This window comes from Uloborus diversus, chromosome 6 (assembly GCF_026930045.1).
Source record: "Uloborus diversus isolate 005 chromosome 6, Udiv.v.3.1, whole genome shotgun sequence".
Classification (NCBI taxonomy): Eukaryota; Metazoa; Arthropoda; class Arachnida; order Araneae; family Uloboridae; genus Uloborus; species Uloborus diversus.
The window spans coordinates 140,413,881-140,434,872 of NC_072736.1; the positions used below are offsets into that span (position 1 = coordinate 140,413,881).

General features: G+C 31.0%; 1 protein-coding gene across 1 annotated transcript in view; it reads left to right on the forward strand.

Annotated features, from left to right (window-relative positions):
• Nucleotides 1-318: 318 nt before the first annotated feature.
• LOC129225314 (agrin-like) overlaps nt 319-20,992 on the forward strand; it is a 338,344-nt gene continuing 317,670 nt past the window's right edge. Inside the window, 1 exon segment of the mRNA XM_054859904.1 lies at nt 319-419. Coding sequence (XP_054715879.1) covers nt 383-419 — 37 coding nt within the window. The 5' untranslated portion in view covers nt 319-382.

Consider the following 20,992-nt stretch of genomic DNA (forward strand, 5'->3'; position numbering starts at 1 on the left):
CAAAGTCCGGCTTCATGGAAATATTTTTTCCAAAAGATCAAACAAAGAGCAGTATTGCATACGAAATCTATCAAAGCCTGCTGAAATCAAGGCAATGAATCGCAATCGCAAAATTGCCATCTTTTTCGTAGAATCAGTATTTCTCATCCAGCTGACATCAGGTTGTTATAAATTTCCTGCAGATGTGAAGGACCCCTGCGAGAACAAGGAGTGTCACTTTGGTTCGAAATGCAGGCCCTCATCCGACGGGAGAACAGCCGAGTGTTTGTGTCCGGAGAAATGTGCTACTTATGGTGACAGCAGGGGATCAAGACCTGTGTGTGGAAGCGATGGACGGGATTATCCAAATGTGTGTGAACTGGAGAGGACAGCTTGCAAGCAAATGAGAGAGATTTCCATCAAGTACCAAGGGCATTGTGGTGAGTCTGACCTCTTTTGAGTTTTCTTTAATTGCTTATGTATTGTGAGTAAGGGTGAAGAAAATGTTTTGATTGGAAGAAAATTTTAAAAATATATGTAATGGTTGAATGAATGGTTTTTTTTTATTTTTAACATTATGAAGTTTGCAGATTAAAAAATGCTGTTACAGTGGGTCCTGTGTAAGTTAACCACTTGTGGTGCAGTTTCTCAATCACAGTTTCGAAGGCCCACCATTCTCATATAATAGTCCAACACGCATCTAAATAATTTTTTTTATTTCATCGGTGTTCGAAAACAAAAAACATTAAAAATACAAAATATTGAAAATATCCTCAGCATTAGTTAAAAGAAAGAATTTTTGAATAGCAAGTACTTTTTACAAGAAAGCACAAGAATGAATATTTACTTTTCTCATAGTTAAAAATAAAAACAGTGAAGCAAAATCATGATTTTAGAACAATTTATGTTGTATATTAGTGTTCACTTTTAGTTTCAATCACAATTATGTTCACTAGTTCAATTTTGTAGGGGAAGAAAGAGAGAAAATAAGTTTTAATTTTTCATTTATTAAATCTAAAACTATTACATTTGCTTGGAATTATTTTACTTACTTCATACATAAGAGTATAGTCAAATAACAAAAAATTGAAGGGCCATGGGAGGGGTCCGGACTCCCTGGACCCCCCTTGACCTTGTGTGCGCCACTGTTCTCAGTAGTTAACTTTTATAGGTGGTTAAGTTTTAAGGGTTGACATGGATGATATCGGAAATAAAAAAAATATTTTGTGTATGTGTGTGTGTAGAGAAGTAAAAAGAAATAACCAACATTTTGTAGCAACAAATTCCTGATTACTGCGTACACGTTTTTCGGGGATTCAAGGAACCCCTTTTTCAACCCAAAATAGTGAGCTTTTAGAAAAGACATCTGGTCTACTTCTGGTCCTGACAAAAGATGTCACCATACATAGGATTAAAGGGGTGGCCAATTTTACAGGTTATACTGTATTAGTAATGAAGATTAGAATGCAGTGACTCAAAGTAACATAAATGATTCCTGTTTTCAAAAATTAGTCAGTTAATAGTGCAATTAGTAACTTTGTTAGTGCTGATTGCAATGGCACAAAGTGTGCTATTACAAGTAAGATATCAAGAAGCCATTTATTTGTTATAATTTTTTAAAAAAAACTGTTAGAAAATATATTTAACGTTAAAAAGGGAATTTCAAAATAAATAAATAAATATTTTCATTAAGAAAATGTCATAATTGTTGAACAAGTTTAAAACGTAGTAATTCTATGTCTTAACTTGATTTTTTTGTGCGACACAGTGGATCATGTATGCAGTTGGTTAAAAAATGCAATGCATCAACATATTTCGCTATCAGTTAAATCAACAAATCGAAGATTTTTTTTAAGGAAAGGATGTGCTTCCAAATATGTTAAGCAGAAGTAACTTGTTTTATATGCGTTTTTAAAATTTAAATAGTGTCATGTATGTTTCAACCGACGTAAAATAATTCGTTTAGGACATTGTGCTGAGCAAGCGCGTTTTGAGTTTCCCTTAATTGATTCTGAATAGTGAGTAAATATACTTAATAATAAAAGTGTATTTTTATGCTATGATATAGTGGCATTAAATACGTTTCTGTACTTCGGAATAACAATATTCGTCAAAAATATTAGTTTTACAAAAATATGTCGTAAAGTTCAATTTTTTTTCAATAAATCTTATAACACTTTAAGAGATAATTATTTTTAATTCATTATGAGTGCGCACATAATTAAACTATTTTTAATTACAATTGAATTAAAAGTGAAATTGCTTGGTTTAAATCCAAAAAAAAAAAAACTTATCGGGAAAAAAACTTTTTTTTTTTGGATATTGAGGATGTGGTAACTAATTCAATATTAGGTAGTTACATCACAGTGGTTGTGTCTGCACGGTAAAGTTTACTACTTTGTGGAAAGATTTCGATCAGTATATTAAAGTTGGTCGAAATTAGACTCTGTCTGTTGCTGTTTCAAATTACATTTTAACGAATATTTCAATTGTAATAATGAAGTTTTGCTTGCACTGACTCGGGGTAGTCTTATACATAATTGGTTCAAAAGTTATTGAATCACAAATGTAAAAGTTAATTTTGTTATTGTAAACTGAAATGAGTCAAAATAAGCTATTCACTCTTAAAGTACATTATTTTTATGATGAAAAGAAATGTTATAAAATATTTAGTATTGGGAGGAAAGAGGATTAAAAATGCAACAGTTCAAAGTCCCAGTTTGTTTTGTTCAGTAGTATAGTGCATTTTAAATGAATCTGTTTTGTAAATGCAAACTAAAAATCGATTAAAAGATGTGTGGTACTGCTAGTATGAGATATTTGAACGCGAGGGTTTTTTTTTTTTTGAAAGTCTATGTTTAAAAACATTTCAAAAAAGTACGTTTATAAAAGGAACGTTTAAAAATTAAATGTAATCACGGATATTTCAACCGATGTAATATATATATATATATATATATATATATATATATATATATATATATATATATATATATATATATATATATATATATATTATTCTTTTTGATTTCTCATTGAACGTCATTGTAACTACACCCTCATACTCTTTATTGGTTTATAAATGAAACTACTGCTAGTTAGAATACATCAATATTGATTATCTAAAAACGACACAAACATTTCTTTTATTAAAGAAATTTAACATCACTAAAACCTTTATCATTTTTGATGGTTGTACCAATGTTTTAAGTTCGAAATGTTTATTGTGGCATAATTTATTTTTATTTTTCTGCTTTTTCAGTAACTTCCTAATGCAATTATTAGTTTTATGAATAAAAACTGCTAATTTCATTTGCGAGTTTTTGTACTTTGAAATAGGAATCACGTATGAATACTATAACGATTACAAATCACATTTTGTCAAATATGATTACAAATAATATAAAATACCTATTTTTTCTTTTAAAAATGGTTGAAACTTACCTTCCCAGATCTTTTAGAAGTTCGTTAAATGTGTCTCAACTTTTAACTATAATTTTAAGTATAAATTGGTGTCAATATATTTATTTTAATTTTATGATTGTTACGATTTTTGCAAATTGCAGTCTTTTTGCGCTGCGAATTACGTAAGAGGAGCTCTTAACCATTAAGACGTTTTTTTATTCCCGATTTGTTTTAATGCTCTTACTAAAACAATTTTGTCATCTTTCTGACGTGGTTTAATTTTACCGTAAACGGCAGGATAACTTTCAACTAGCAGGATAACTTTCACCAAGCTACTAATACATTTTAATCTGGTTTGAAAATTACTATTTCTACATTTTGGGTACCTTTACACTATTTTAAGAGTTTTTATTTTGCTTTCACAAAAAAAAAAATCACTAAAACTATTAAAACAATAGTATGGCAGTTTAAAATAGAATATTTGTAGTTAAAAGTTACTTCTTTATTTTTAAAACACGCTAAACTGACTGGAACTGTTCTGTTTTCTACTGTTCAAAGAACTGCTACACCGTTTTCGTACAGTAGAGAAAGTAAAGACTGTCGCTTACTAAACACTAGATTCATACCAGAAGCAAATACAATCGTTTTATTTTATTTTATTTTATTTTTTTTTTTTTTTAAATTACAGTTTTACGTTTTTGGAATGATATTAAAAAAAAAAAAAGATAAATAAAAAAAACTGGTTCACTGAATGTTTATTCAGCATGTGTGAGTTTTTCTATGTTTGTCTTTTCAAAAGTCTGTTTAAAGAGAAATATGCATTTTGATTTAGTTCAACTTGCATTCTTTAATATTATGTGCTATCTAACTTTTCAAAACATATTAGTGCTCCTTTTTTTGCCATCTTGTAACCATGAGGAGTTTTCTGAAAAGTTGCGTTTTACTTTCCAAATACTGCGTTAAATAATTTCTTTTTGATTATTCATTTATTTTCAGAGTAAGATGGTTTAACCTTTTTTTTTCTTTTCACACTAGTTGCGTAAATAAAAATTGCTTAATATATTTAAATGAGCTACAGTGTAGTATTTTTTGTGGTGGTTTAAATAGTCATTTAGGTTGTATATCAATGATGAAGTCTTTAAATTTATCTGGCACTGTACCGTAAACAAAATTTTATTTGGGTGCACATTATGTATGTTTAATTATTAATTATGAACGGGATTTACCTTATTCATTGGTGGAATCATGCAGCTACTTAATTAAATGTTGACTTAATGTCAACTTATTCATAGAGTGGTTAATTAATTTAATTAAGAGTTCATTTCAAATATTTAGCTTCACACTTAAACGCTTCTTGTAGCTGAAAAAACGTAGTTAAATGTTGGGGTTTCAAATTCTCTCTTAAAAGTCTTAAAACGTATTTTCAATCTTAAACGCTTTTATCTTAATATTTGATAAAGTTTCAATTACGTATAAAAAAAGCGTACAGATGACTCAGATTATATATTTTAAAAACACTTTTTACGGAATTTGATTTTTCAGTTCAAATGAAATTGTTTTTATTGAACATAGCTAACTAAAAATAAGGGAAACACGAAAATCTGCATCCAATTTAATGAATCTCTAACTGAAATTATCTATGAAAGGCTACTGAAACTCCCTATTAAGTATTTCGATGTAAACATGTATTTAAGGTAGTATGAGTTTGTTTTTTCTTTTATTTGGGTGGAAAAAAAGTGATATGTTTTTAAAACTGAATTAAATTTCACCAATATTTTTGATTATCAGATCTATACGATATTTTAACTTTCTTTAATTTTAATGTCAATTATTCATTATTTAAAAAAAAACACTTAGCATAATGATTTATTTTAAGTACTGACATTTCTCTTTTTCTCTAATTTAAATAACAAATCGAGGTCAAATGATCAAAGAATAAGGAAATAACAATAAATATGAATTGCATTTGGAAGTATAACATGTTCCTAAGTATCACTCATTATTTTAATATTATTTGGTATTAGGTAAATGAAAAAAAAACCTTAAAGCTCACACTTTAAAGCCTGAAAATAAATCTTAACACCCCCTCCCCCCATATTACACGTATGGGTGCCCAATTGACAAACATATCGTCGCCTCAGAGCAACAGTAAGATACCATAGTCTTATTTCTGGGATTCGATGTCTTACTGTTGCTCTGAGGCGACGATATGGTCTACCATTAAAACACTGCTCCAAGGGCACTAGCTATAATTTTTAAACTGTATTGTAAAAATAGTTGAATTTTGTCTTTAGAAAATAATGCACCTAATATATATACATATATATGTAGCAGATAAGTGGGAAACTAAACATAAAAAAGTAGTTTTAGTCACATATGCCTAACCAAAAGTGCCTATGAAAAATTACCAAGGATTAAAATTGTTCACTTTTGGTACACCAGCCTTTCATTATTATTTTTATCTTACAGTTATTGTGGAGTGTAACTGAATTATTTCCCCCTTAGATTTAAAAAAAAAAAAAAAAACACACAAAAAATTATGGTTTTCTTAAATTTTGGCAAGCAAGTTCTTTTTCTTATGATGATAAACAATTAAATTTCGAATTGTAAAAGCACAGCTCACTTTAAATTTGGGAATAAATCATCGGCAAAATGTAAAATAGGCTAAAGGAGCCTTTTTTTACTAAAAAAAAAACTTTGTGTTTGGGTTTATCAAGCAGTTCATGCTGCCCACAAACAGATGTATGTTTGCCTAGACGTTATAAAAATGTTCTCAATTATGAAATACGTGTGTATAAAACATGTCATACTTACATATCTAATACTTAAAATCCATATTGCTCCCAGCATATGTTTCTGTGTGTCACAGAAATGTATAAACTACTGAAAGATTGAATCATAAAATGTTACATACTAGCTGCGTCGCCCGGCTTTCACGGTCCACCTCGAAAATAAAAATATGTCAAGTCACGCGTGTTCAACAATCAGGCTTAAACAAAAAAAAAATCTGTAAAATTTTGAGGAGGATTTCGGAAGAATAACCAAAAAAAAAATTTTTTTCAAAAATTAAATCTTCCGATTACAGGAAAAACCTTTAAAGCAAAGCAAGAATTTTACTTGTTCATATTCGAAAAAAAATGGCAACAGATCTTTCGTCTCACTGATTTTCTTCACACTATAAAGCTTTATAATAGCATTGTTGCGAAAAGTTGAGATGAAGCACTGAATAATAATTTGAATGTGGAGGAAAGCATTCGAAAAATAGCGAGTTTATGTCAAAATCTGAGTGTCATAATTAATAGTTCTTAATTGATATCTCGCTAATTATTATCGGAGGATTATGTTAAATAGCCAAACATAAAGACGGAAAGATTACGAATCCATCGATACATGGTTCGATGGTCAGTTCACTGTCGTTCAGGAGAATAAACTTGGACATAGATAGGTACATACGCTCAGTTTTTAATTATGTAAGATCAATTGCAAAAATTCATTATTTAGCTCACCCTCCACTCCCAACATATGCTTCTATGTTCCATTAAAATGTTCTGATGCGCTAAAAGATATAAGAATAAAATCTTTAACACTTAAATATCGTCGACTGAGAACTACAGCTATCAAAAAATAAATTTGGAAAAAAGAAGAATGTTTCAAATTTGTAGAAAGTTATTGTTTGAAGAAATACACAAAAGCTTCAATCTAAGTTAAATTTAGAAATTTTAATTTAGTTTAAACCAAGCCTTTACATTCCCTCAATTTTGGTAAAAATATTGATTTGAGATTTCCTCAAAATGGTATGAATTTATGGGGCCCACGGTTGCTATAGAATTGGTTAACGTCCAGTTCTGACAAGTTCATCTGAATGTGGCGGTAAAAATACTATGCGCTTGCATCGGTAATTTCAATGTGACTTTGCTTTATTTAGAGACTAACACACATCTGCAAAAGCTGGCCTCCCTGAAAACTAATAGATGCGACCATGTGCACCTGTAAGTCGAATGTGATCCTTTTCATCTCATCGGTAGACTGTACGCACTTGCATCATTATTTACCCCACGACTACTGCTGCTTAAAATCTTTGTTCAGTTGACGTTCCCTCAATCAGCTTGTGTTTCTGTGTGGAAGAGTAAAGTTTTTTAACTGCTGAAATATATGAGAATAAGATGTTTATCACACCAGTATCCATAGCTCGAAATCTTTATTTAGCAGGCACCCTTCTTCCCGGAATGTGTTTCTGAGCGTCTAAGAAATATTTTGTAACAATTAAAATATACAATAAGGGCAGTGGCGCATACAGGAATTTCGCAAAGGGAGGGTCCAAGGTCGAAAGTCTCATTCTCATATCATACCCAAATACGCCGTCAATTTCAAATATATTGACTTAATTTTATCGATTCCTGAGAGCGAAAAACATAAAAAAATAAACTATTGAATAAATAAGTAGCATTATTCAATGATATATACTTAAATAAAAAAACCAGATAGCAAAATAATTTACGCTTTTACTTATATCATTACTAAAAAATGGATTCAAGTTCATAGACTCTCCTTTAAATCCGTAATTGCAAAACTAAAAACATGATTATAACAATGTATTCATTTATAATCCTGCTTCTTATAGGAAAAGAGCGCAACACTTTTAAAAAACTTTTAACATGAGGATTTTATTTTTTCACTTATTAGAACTGAAATTATTGTCACCTATGTTTGAAATTAATCTACGTACAAAATGCGTAGAATCGTAATAAATCGGGGGAGAGGGTGAGCAAGACCTATGGGTGGGGTTCGGACGACCAGGATCCCTCCCTTGTGTGCGCCACTGAATAAGGGTAAAACAACTAAAATAATACTTGCATTTATTTTCTTGAAGATTCTTATCTTCGCTCTATTCCCATAATGCATTTCTATGAGCCGCACATATGTCTTTAACTGCTGAAAGTGCTGAAGTACACTTTCATTCCCACACATCTTTTGCTTGGAGACCTTACTCATTGATCCCCTTCACCTCTCATGGATAATGTAGGTATGTAACCATATTCTGACGATTTCATAAACTTTAAACAGTAATCATATTCATGATACTCTTTATATTTTCTTTATGATCTTTCGTTATCCGGAAACCTTTATGTATTTGTTTTTTACTTCCTTTTACAAATAAGAAAGTTTTGTATTCGCGAAAAAAAATTCATCTAAAAATCGACCTTAATTTCCATTTTACTCACCCCCGAATGAATGTTGAGTTTTTTTTTCGACTCGACCACACGTGGATAAATGCCTAAAAACGCAGAGACACGCGAAATATCTATTTTCACGATTCCCTAGTTAATTACAAGTTTTCTCGTGACGTCTGTATGCACGTATGTATGTGCGTATGTGAGTATGTATCTCGCATAACTCTAGAACGGTATGTCCTAGAAAGTTGAAAATTGGTACGTAGACTCCAGGTGAGGTCTAGTTGTGCACCTCCTTTTTTGGTTGCATTCGAGTGTTTCTAAAGGGGTTCTTTTGCCTCTTATTGGAGGGAAATCATTGTTAATTTCGATGTAATCTCGAGTGGTTTTATAATTTGGCGGAGACTTGGCGATATATTTCGCCAATGTTTTTTTCGCCAAGTTTTGTCGCCAACTTGGCGACAAAGTTGGCGATTTTTTTTTCTTTTAATCTGATTTTAATTTCGCCACTGTTGGTTATATTTAGAGAGTAAACTATTGAATCACATGAAAATTGCCAGTAATGGGGAAATTGCATTAAATTGGAGTAAAAGGAAGTCATGTGATGCACACATCAGCTCGTTTCATTTAAATGTTGTAGGCAGTAAAAATATATTTTATTATTATTTTTTCATTAAGGACCAAAGATGATACACTTACAAGATACCTAAGAATTAGAACAACATTCATACTCAAGAATATTATGGGGAGTATTATAAGGTACTGACTCCCCTTAGTTACGGTCCAAATAATCATTAATATACAAATTAATTTTAAGTTACATCTCCCGTAAAAATTAATACAAAACTTGTATTACAAGTTACAAAAAGTTATTAGATATTTTTGAAAATTAATGATACGGTAGCATTGCCTTTTCATAGGTTCTGCTCTTTTGCAATGAAATTTACACCCGGAATAATTTATATTTATTAAGCTGGACAGTAATTGCTTAAGGAGAAGCACTTCATGTAATTATGTATTCGTATAACAATGGGAAAAGTTAGTGACAATAATTCAACAGACAGTATAATTAAAGCGAAGTATACACAGTTTCTAAGCATGTTTGTCATTAGAATGCATCTACTAATTTTAAATAATGGTTTAATTATATGAACAGAGCGTATACGCAAATGTACCATATTTATGAAATAATAATTTATATTCATGACAGATCTACTGAATTGGTGTTACTCTTTCTTTGTTTTTTAATGCTTCAAGATATGGTTTAGAAGCCTTACCGTAAATTTCCAGAAGGATTCGTTTTATAATCCTATTTTTAACAAATGTAATTAATTGCACTTTTATTTGATCTTTTTAGATTTGCCGTACTTAGTTTTACAAAGGTTAAATACGATATTGAAATAATAGATTTTCATTTTATACACAATGTACAATATTTCTGATTAATTCAGCTTTCAAGAGTTATGTTTCCTTAACAAGTGAGGTAATATATTTATTTTACGCATGCAAGATGTGTCAGTTTAACCCGAGTTATGACTGAACTTTATGTTGAAAAGAAAACAAGATATGATTTATATTGATATTTTTACCTTACACTGACTGTATTGAGTAACAAAAATGTTTCTAAAACAAAAAAAAACAAGTTAATTAGTTTGAATTTTGACATTTTTAACTAAAATAGTGTTTTTCGCAATCGCGAGTGTGTTTCGAGGCACCAGTGTGTGTATGCAGGCGTGTGTGTCTGTGTGTGTGTATGTGAAGGCGCATGTGTGTATATGCAGGCACATGAGTGTATATGCAGGCGCATGTGTATATATACAGGCGCTTGAGTGTATATGCAGGCGCATGTGGTATGCAGAGGCGCATGTGTGTATGTGCAGGCACATGTGTGTCTATGCAGGCGAGTGTGAATCTGTAGGTGTGTGTGTGTGTGCAGACGTGTGTGTTCAGGTATGTGTATTTCAAGAAAATTTTACTTTAAGCTTAACCTAATAAAAGATTGCTAGTCCATGTTATGGTAATTTGCTCCGTATTGCTTCATAAGGAAGGCGGTCCAATAATAAAATTGTAGGACATCAAAACAGTCAAATGAGAACAATAAGCAATTCGTGATTGCTTAAAAAATTCAAAAATAATAAATAAAATAATTCCTTATTGAAAAATTAAAAAATTGGAAAGTGGGGTTTGACATTGGGACATTTGTGTCTGTTAATATGTCTTTCTGCACCACTTCTCCGCCAATAACATATGATGAAACAGTGCGATTCGAACAAAACTTTTTTTGTTCAAAATATCTCGGCAAGAGCACTCATTCTCATACATTATTATTTGTGTCTGTGTGTGCGTGTGCAGGTGCATGTGTGTATATACTGGCGCTTGTGTGTATATGCAGGCGCATGTGTATATGTGCAGGCGCATGTGTATATGCAGGCACATTTGTGTATATGCAGGTGCATGTGTGTATATATAGGCGCTTGTGTGTATATGCAGGCGCATGAAGTATGTACAGATGCATGTGTGTATGTGCAGGCGCATGTGTGTATATGCAGGCACATGTGTGTATATGCAGGCGCATGTGTATATATACAGGCGCTTGAATGTATATGCAGGCGCATGTGTGTATATGCAGGCGCATGTGTGTATATGCAGGCGCATGTAGTATGTAGAGGCGCAGGTGTGTATGTGCAGGCACATGTGTGTCTATGCAGGCGAGTGTGAATCTGTAGGTGTGTGTGTGTGTGCAGGTATGTGTATTTCAAGAAAATTTTACTTTAAGCTTAACCTAATAAAAGATTGCTAGTCCATGTTATGGTAATTTGCTCCGTATTGCTTCATAAGGAAGGCGGTCCAATAATAAAATTGTAGGACATCAAAACAGTCAAATGAGAACAATAAGCAATTCGTGATTGCTTAAAAAATTCAAAAATAATAAATAAAATAATTCCTTATTGAAAAATTAAAAAATTGGAAAGTGGGGTTTGACATTGGGACATTTGTGTCTGTTAATATGTCTTTCTGCACCACTTCTCCGCCAATAACATATGATGAAACAGTGCGATTCGAACAAAACTTTTTTTGTTCAAAATATCTCGGCAAGAGCACTCATTCTCATACATTATTATTTGTGTCTGTGTGTGCGTGTGCAGGTGCATGTGTGTATATACTGGCGCTTGTGTGTATATGCAGGCGCATGTGTATATGTGCAGGCGCATGTGTATATGCAGGCACATTTGTGTATATGCAGGTGCATGTGTGTATATATAGGCGCTTGTGTGTATATGCAGGCGCATGAAGTATGTACAGATGCATGTGTGTATGTGCAGGCGCATGTGTGTATATGCAGGCACATGTGTGTATATGCAGGCGCATGTGTATATATACAGGCGCTTGAATGTATATGCAGGCGCATGTGTGTATATGCAGGCGCATGTGTGTATATGCAGGCGCATGTAGTATGTAGAGGCGCAGGTGTGTATGTGCAGGCACATGTGTGTCTATGCAGGCGAGTGTGAATCTGTAGGTGTGTGTGTGTGTGCAGGTATGTGTATTTCAAGAAAATTTTACTTTAAGCTTAACCTAATAAAAGATTGCTAGTCCATGTTATGGTAATTTGCTCCGTATTGCTTCATAAGGAAGGCGGTCCAATAGTAAAATTGTAGGACATCAAAACAGTCAAATGAGAACAATAAGCAATTCGTGATTGCTTAAAAAATTCAAAAATAATAAATAAAATAATTCCTTATTGAAAAATTAAAAAATTGGAAAGTGGGGTTTGACATTGGGACATTTGTGTCTGTTAATATGTCTTTCTGCACCACTTCTCCGCCAATAACATATGATGAAACAGTGCGATTCGAACAAAACTTTTTTTGTTCAAAATATCTCGGCAAGAGCACTCATTCTCATACATCATTATTTGATTTGAAGTTGTTTTCTCTCCATTTAAAACACTTCAAAAAATGTAAAATAAGTGCCTACGGGAAAGGTGTAGTTCAAATCTATATCTGTATCTTAAAATCGAATTTGCTTTTATTAAACTTTCTTGTAATTGCACGAAAAAAAATTTTTTGAATTGGGTAAAAGTTCTTTTTTTTTCAACAAGTAAAAAGTTTTCATTCTTGTCACAAAGATTTTCTTAAAACTATTACCTCAAAACAAAGATTAAGAAACTTTTATAGTATCCCAAATTAACATTTTAAAAATTCTCAAAAATTTCTTTTTTTTTCAGAAAACAATATTTTTGTTGCTTTTATGTTTTCAAGGAACCTTATAATTGCTAAAAAATGTTTTTCCCAAAAAGGCTCAGTATGTCATTTTTTAAAAGGAAAATATAACAGTATTTTTGGACTTTTTGCACCAAAAACGTACCTTTTCTTCAGTTCTAAAAAGAGTTTTAAATTCGTTCTCCTTGCATTGTATTTATTGAAGCAATTTATCATGCATGACGACTCATGATTGTATCTCAAAATACCTTTTTTCCCAGCAGATTGCTTACTAAAATGAATACGCAAAACAAACAAAAAATAAATAAATAAATAAATAAATAAATCCCAAATGCCAATTCTGTCAGAAAACCAAAAAAAGAAAAATGAATTCAATTTTAACCACAATAATATATTTGGTAGAAGAAAAGTTATATGTAAAAGAATATTTGAAACTAAAATACAAAATTCACGTATAATGAGCATTTAACTATTCTTTTTGTAACCAGATTATGCGTTATTTCTGTGAAAATGCAATCTTGATATTATTTTTCCAAAAAAAAAGATAAAAAAATCTCGGTTATACTAAGAGTTGGTGAAGAATGTATGATACTATTACTCGAATCTTCAAGAACTCTTAAAATTTGAATCATTGAAATTTGCTTCAGATATCACAATACGTTATAATGAAATGCAATTTGTGATTCCGAGTGTATAAGTTCACGTCAACATGATCAAAAATAAAAGATACTAAAGTAATCTAACATTTAAAATATTAACAAGACAAACAAAATGATGCAAGTAAAATGCAATTTAAATTTCATTTAGTAGTTAATGCCATTTTTTCATTTCAAAGCATAACATTTCTTTAAATGCTGACTAGAAAATGTATTTCTGTCCATTTCTTAGACATATTAGATTATTTTTCTTGCATGAGTTTTAAATTGTATCCTACAAAGATATTGTTTTATTCAAAAATTCTTAAATATGCAATCAGGAAAAATTGTTTTAAATGACAAATTTGAATGCAAATAAATGTATAATTTGTGAATTAGTTAATAAATATTTCATTTACTAATATGTGACAAACAAATAAAATACTCTTTGACAGTTATGCAACGCACAATAAATAGTTACTTAAATTGTTAAGTTAATATTAGTGAGTTCCCTTTACCAGTTTTAAATAAATATAATTCCTAGTTTAGGTTGAAACATTTTAAGCTTGTTTTAAGCAAATTTTAGATGAAACACGCAGCTTAGCTTCACACAAATTAGATTAAGTTTATTTTAGGAGATGAGACCATTTACTACCTTTGGGTGTCCTCAGACACTTTCAATTTCCGTTGAGCGTTTTCAGAAAATGCCATGTAATGCATCAGAAAATCGAAGACTTAGCCTCTTGGCCTACAGTCTACGGACGGTAAGCTAAAGCTGAAGCCCCTTGGGGGCATCGCAGTCTTCGTATTCTGACGGCTACAGCAAGTTAAACCCTTAACGGAATTCCTTCTTCGGACATCTTTAATAATTCCCTAACGGCGTTTGAAGCATTTGATATCTTAGATGGGAAGCTCTAAATGGAGATACTTAAAGACTAATAGCCGATATCAGTTGGAAGTTGCCATTTAGTTGCGGCGAACAGTTCGACCAAGCGCTTTGCCATAAATGCTGGTATTGACTATTAGCATTATCTTTTAGCATTTGAGCCATGTGGTTAAGTTAATACCGAGTTTGAAACCGTACTTAACTAAAGACAGGCAATACGGATTGTAAGTTTATTTATTTTAACTTTAAGGAGTAATTGACGGTTGTGAACAAATAAATACGCTGTTCGACTTAAAAGTAATAAAATGGTATGAAATATATTTTTAAAAAGTGGATGGAACATATGTATTTTAAGATAAGAAGCAAAACAGGCAGTTCATGTCTTTTTTTTTTCTTTCCTAGTTTGTTTTCCAAAGCTAATTGGTTTTATATTGCACTTTAGCACATGACATTTCATAAGACATTTGTTTTTCTTTTTTTTTCTTTTTTTGTCTTATTGAAGAGCTACATAAGGCCATGTTATGTTTACTTAAAAGACTTTAAAACAGAATTTTTTTGTTTTTTAATAATTTGTTTTTTAACTGTAATCTAATTTTTAATTTGTTTATTTGTTTAATAATTGTGTTTTTAATAATCATAGTATAAATAATACGATTTAAAAAAATGATGATTATAATGGTACAGTTTTCACGAAGTTGCGATTTTTTTTCACGATTCACTAAAGTTTCAGTTCTTTTAACATTATTATAATGTAAAAGTCACATAACATTCTCACACAATAAGTATCCATGACATTTTTTCAGTTTATAAAAGCGTAATAAATGGACACTATGCTATATTCCCCTCTGGAGAAAGACCAAAAACATCGTTAGCGTCATCGCCATGTCTGCTGCCTATGCTTTGATTACGTATTTTAATGGAATCCTCTTATTGAAAGCTTTTTAAAATTTATTTTTCGGATTATTACATCTGTATTAGTTTTTATGGATAGAGATATAAATCCATCATCTTGGCAATGTAGCACCATGTCACACTTATTATTAACTCAATAAATGAAATTCAACCCATTTGTGGAAATTGCGTCACGTTAGAAAATATTAACCGTCGCATGGCAACACTACAACGTGGTATACAACAAGCGTAAACATTCAGCACGCCAGTGGAATGCGCTCCAAAGTTCACACTGTTCATTAGGACCGCGCCTTATCCGGACATTAAAATACATAAATAAATAAATAAATAAATGTTGGGAAAATGAAAGTATTTTCTGGGCCCACGTTATTTTTTTCTTTTGCTCATTCTATCAACTTCAGTGACTAAAAGTAGTACTTTTGACTGCAAAGGAAACAGCCCCATTTTGTAATGTGATTTTTAACAGTAACAGAAACTCAAAAATGACAATGTTTAATTTCATGTTCTCTACCTCTCGATGTTAGAAAGGATACCCATACTATATATTGGACATTTTTAAAAATATTCGAGCGTTTTTTTTTTTTCAACCTTTGTGTCTTACCCTCGTTCACTAGTTTGCATGCATTTATAAAAGCAATGCTTGTTGTTCTATGAAGCAAATCAATGCATTTTAAGTCAATACCAGAGTGGAAGACGTGAACTATTGCAGTAAAGGAGCAAGCCAAATGTAACTGCACAGTGAAAAAAAGAAAAAACAGTTTAAAACATTATGTTAAAAACTTTGCCTAAGTTATTGGATATTGATAAACTTGCTCCCAACATGATACGAAATAACTTACTCAATACACATAAAATTAAAAAATAAAAAAACTAAAGCGATTTGAAACCACCCGTGCGTATCACTGCATAAAAAATCAATAATGCTTTCAACTCATTTTTCTCTGGAGGAAAAAAATGAACTAATAAAAAACGCTGGTTAAATAAAGTCGAAACCCGAACACTGGAAAAATGAAAAACTGGTAACAAAAACTTTCACGAAAAAAATCGAATTTCGCAAACATTATCGATCTTTCATCACGTGACATTATAGGGTACGTGCTTCCTCCCTCGTTTCTTAACTTTGTAGAACTAGTTTCTCTTTTCACGCAATCTACATTATTTCCTCGCACCCTCTCAACATCCTCCGATTTTAGTTCATTTTGCTTGTTTAGTTTTCCTCTTGGTTTTCAGTACTTTTATATTTTTTACCGGTTTTCTTTTGTCCATCTTTTCCTCTAGCACCCATTATCTTTCCATTCGCCTCAGCTTCTGTATAATCTAACTGTTTTTATTTGTTTGTTTGAATGTTAAGCTTATTTTTGTGTTGCTGTTTGTTTTCGCACAGACTCAATGGAAGAAAGAAAGCATTATATAACAAGCATCGCGTGAACAAAAGTTGGTTCCAAGCAAAGAAATTATTGCATTTCAAATGACTAGAAAGGGGAAAACGAAAACATTATCTTTGCGTTCTGTTTCCCTTTTTTCTTTTAATGTATCAGATTTTTTTTTTCAAATACTTTTGGCAAACTTTTACATTTAAAGCTTTTAAAAAAATGTGAGTGAGTTCTTATCAACCTTTTGTTTTCAGAGAAAAATATTTAAATACAAATAATTTGTTAAAAACATTTAAAATTAATTAGGATGAGAACGTGTTTTATATTTGATCAATGCCTCAAAGTACTAAATTGTACATGAGGAAATGAAAAAAAAAAAAAAATAATCTCAATCGTTCAAAAAAAGTTAAATCTTAAAAAATCAATAAACGAACTACAAATCGTACTTTATTTTGTAAACCGTTATGAACCCTTGTATAAAATAGTTTCTAAAGACAAAAAAAATCCACCCAATGTTTTCTTTCAGCAAGATTTTAATTCATTTCCATGATCAAACTAAAAGTAGCCAAATTCTCTGTGGCTTACACCTGCTTTCTCCATTCCATGATCTTTTACCGCAGTCCATATCTCAAGCAATTTTAGTGCACAAAAGTACTCCACTCCTATCAGTAACGGGCAAAGAATGTCTGCAGTAATTTTATTACATAACTCAATTTTATTACATAACTTACATTACCCCGCTCCTCTTAGTAACATAAAAAGGAGCTACTCCTTGATAGCTTATTACACAGCGGATTTCTTCCTCCCATGATCCTGTACCATAGGTTATTTTAGTTCACAAAAGTAGGAGAAGCTGCTGTACCCACGGACGAAATTTACTTTTAAATTTTTGCTGGTCTCTGGGAATAGAAAATCGATCGGTAAAATTTTCTGGCAGAATCAGCAACTTATCACTGAATTTTAAAATTTTTGTCAGGTAAAAATCTCAAAGCTTTCAACTTCATTTTTGTTCTTAAAAACCATGTTTTTTGTCTGTAGGTACAACACCGCGTTCACCACGCGGACAGATGCCTTTGTACCCATGGACATATAAAAAATAAGATATAAATAGGTCTGAGAAACTCAATTATACTCAATACATTTTCATAAGCCATTTTATATTGAAATACTTCAAACATCCATTGAAAATAACTCTAAACAAAATATCCAACAGAAATTAAACTTTGAAAATTAATCGAAGGTTTTTCTCTTTTTTTAATTTTTCTTAATTATTAATATCAGTGAACTTAAAAAAAAAATTATTACTCTTAAGAGAGTTAATGATGTTATGAATAACTAATATGTTAAAAAAATAACTAGATTCATGATGGTATGGCTCTCTATGTACCTACATAATAACTTCAATTTATATGCAAATGGAAGCCTGTAAAATGTTTAACCCATTACAAAAAACCAACAAGATTAAATCAACAAAAATCTAGAAAAGTCGAATTCAAATGAAAACAGGTGGGGGATTGACGGTCCGTAGTTCCTACATTAGGTGGGGGCTACTTCAACCCTATATCTTCAAACCCTACTTCAAATTCATCATCATTATTGAAAGCAAATTTCGGACGTTGATGACAAGGCACCATTTTGATTTACTTCACATTGTAAGAAGACTCAGGGGTGACCCAAAGAGACTAAAAATTGCCTTCTGAGGGTACACATGGTTATGTGTCCTTAGGTACACAATTACGCCATTTTGGTTTTGCTATCCAATCACATCGACAGGAACACACTTTCCCAACATTGAAAATCAGAAACGAAACCTTCAAAATATGGAGAAACATGATACCTTCAACAATAATGAATCATACAATCCACGACGGACTAAAATGAAAGAAATTGCTCATGTTTTTTTTTTTAACTTAGATTCCTACAAAAACCGAAAAAAATTTGATAGAATCTTAAATGTTCGTTTGATGTCATTGAAGCTTCCTGGGGTACACTGGAGAGGGCTGTGGTACACACGTTGAACCCCAATTAGGATCTCTCTCGACGATACCCAGAATTGCCCGACCAACGTCCGTGGGTACAACCGTCCGTGGATACAGCAGCTTCTCCTACTCCACTCCTCTCAGTTACATACAAATAAGCTATTTTTTAGTGCCTAATCAAACAGTTGATTTCTATATCACATAATTCTTTACCACAATCAGTGTGTGTAGTAATTTTATTACATAAAAGCACTCCACTCATTTTAGCAACAAAAAAATAAATTATTTCTCAGTATTTTATTAAACAGTTGGTTTATATCTTCTATGATCCGGTATCATACGAGATGCCTTTAGTAATTTTAGTACATAAAAGGAATTTACTCCTTTTAATAACATAAAACAAAGGTTTTCTTTAGCGGCTAATCAAAAAGTTGCTTTCTGTCCTCCATGACATTTTACCCCATGCAATGCATGTTGTAATTTTATAACACGAAAGTAATTCACTCCTTTTAGTAACATAAAAAGAAGATATTTCTCTAGGTTTTACCAAAAAAACTGCTTTCTATCTCATTGAATCTGTAATGCTAATATTTGAGAAAGTATATGCGGTCACAAATGAATAATACACTGCTGATAAACTTGAAGCGTGGTGGATTAAAATTTCAGTAAGCATTTACTTCCAAAAGTATTGCACCGACCCGTAATGTATTCATTCAGTTGTTATACTTTTGATAGTTTTAAAATATGAAGTGAATTCTTAAAATAATTAACTTCAGACAAAATTGTGAGCAATTTTAATTGCATTCATTGCTATTAATGGATTATTTTTTTAATTGATAAACGCGTATTATTTCTAATGTTTTAGATTAATTTAAGTATAAATAGGATTTTTGGTTTAAAATTTTATTATTTTTTATTCATTTATTTATTTGGCGTAATGGTTAAAATTTTCATCTTGGGGGGTTTCTTTTTTAAATAAGAAAACCAAATTTGGAAAAAATTGCGAATCACTTTTTTCTTACATTAAATTCCTTATAGTTTTACTATGATACTATTGAATTTTCGAGCATCTCTTTAAGAAAAAACTTGCATGTAAAATCATTCCACACAAAACTCATCGTAAATTATGCAAAAGAATAATATCAGTTCATTTTGAAAACATATCTTGTCAAAAAAAAAAAGAAAAAAAAAAGGTAAACAAGCTAACAGAATCACACTATGTTTACTGTGCATAGTAAATAGTTTAATTTATCAAAACAAATCTTTTTTTTTTGACATTTATTTATGCCTCTTATAGCATGTTATGCACCTCATTTTATCGGTGACAGAATAAACTAGCAAGGAATTGTTATTCTCATTTTCATATTTCTAGAGTGAGATTACTTAGTTGTTTCAGGGCTCTCTAGACATTAAATCAGCAAATATGCTCACTTCATTTAAATTTTTATTGTTATTATTAATTTTAATTCTAGACAATGTCTACGTCATTTATATTTTTTCTATATCCAGCACTCAGATAATACCAAAATTTACTGAATTAAATAATCAAATGAACATTTACTTATACTCACGCGTGTGGATAACAGTATGTTATGTACCACAACATATGCTTAGGTAGAATAAACAATGTAGGATTTGCTATTCTTATTTTCATATTTCTAGAGTGAGATTACTTAGTTGCTTCAGTGATCTCTAGAATTTAAATGAGAAAATATGCTCACTTTAATTGAAATTAAAAACAAAATACTTTTTTTTCAAACGCTATACAATGTCTTCGTTATTTTATTTAACTTATATCCTGCATTCAGATGCTACGAAAATTTACGGAATTAAAAAATCAAATGCAAGAAATTAATGGATCTGAAGTATACTTAAATTTTCGAAGAACAAAATGAAAAGTTTTTTGTGTAAGGTGTAGTTTATTTAAATAAGTAAGTAAAGTTTCATCTTGAAAAGTGAAACAAATCCCAAATGCATTAAAAGGATTCTAGAGATTAAAAGAAGAAGAATAAAAGTAAGTACTCTGAAACAGAGCATTTTTAAAGCATCTTCCTTGCAATTATGTTTAACTGTAAAAATGTGTAGAAATTCACTCGACGTGTTTATTACTTCATTTTATTAAAAATGTGGTTTTTACGTCTAAAATTTATTTTTAATTACGCCCAATCATTAAAGTGAAGAAACGTTTCAAAGCACATCTTTTTAGTGTGTTTTAATTTCAGTTTTTTTAATTTTTCAAAAACCAAAAATGTTTTTTAACAATGCTAAACGTTTTACTTTGCACAGTATTAATGATTTAAAAACAAACCTGTAAAGCAGTTCAACATGGCGGCAATTAGATAGAAATCAGAATTGATTGAATCAGTTGTTCTCACAATGACGTTCATTTCACTTCGATTTGCATTAAAGATTTTTATTGAACGTAATAG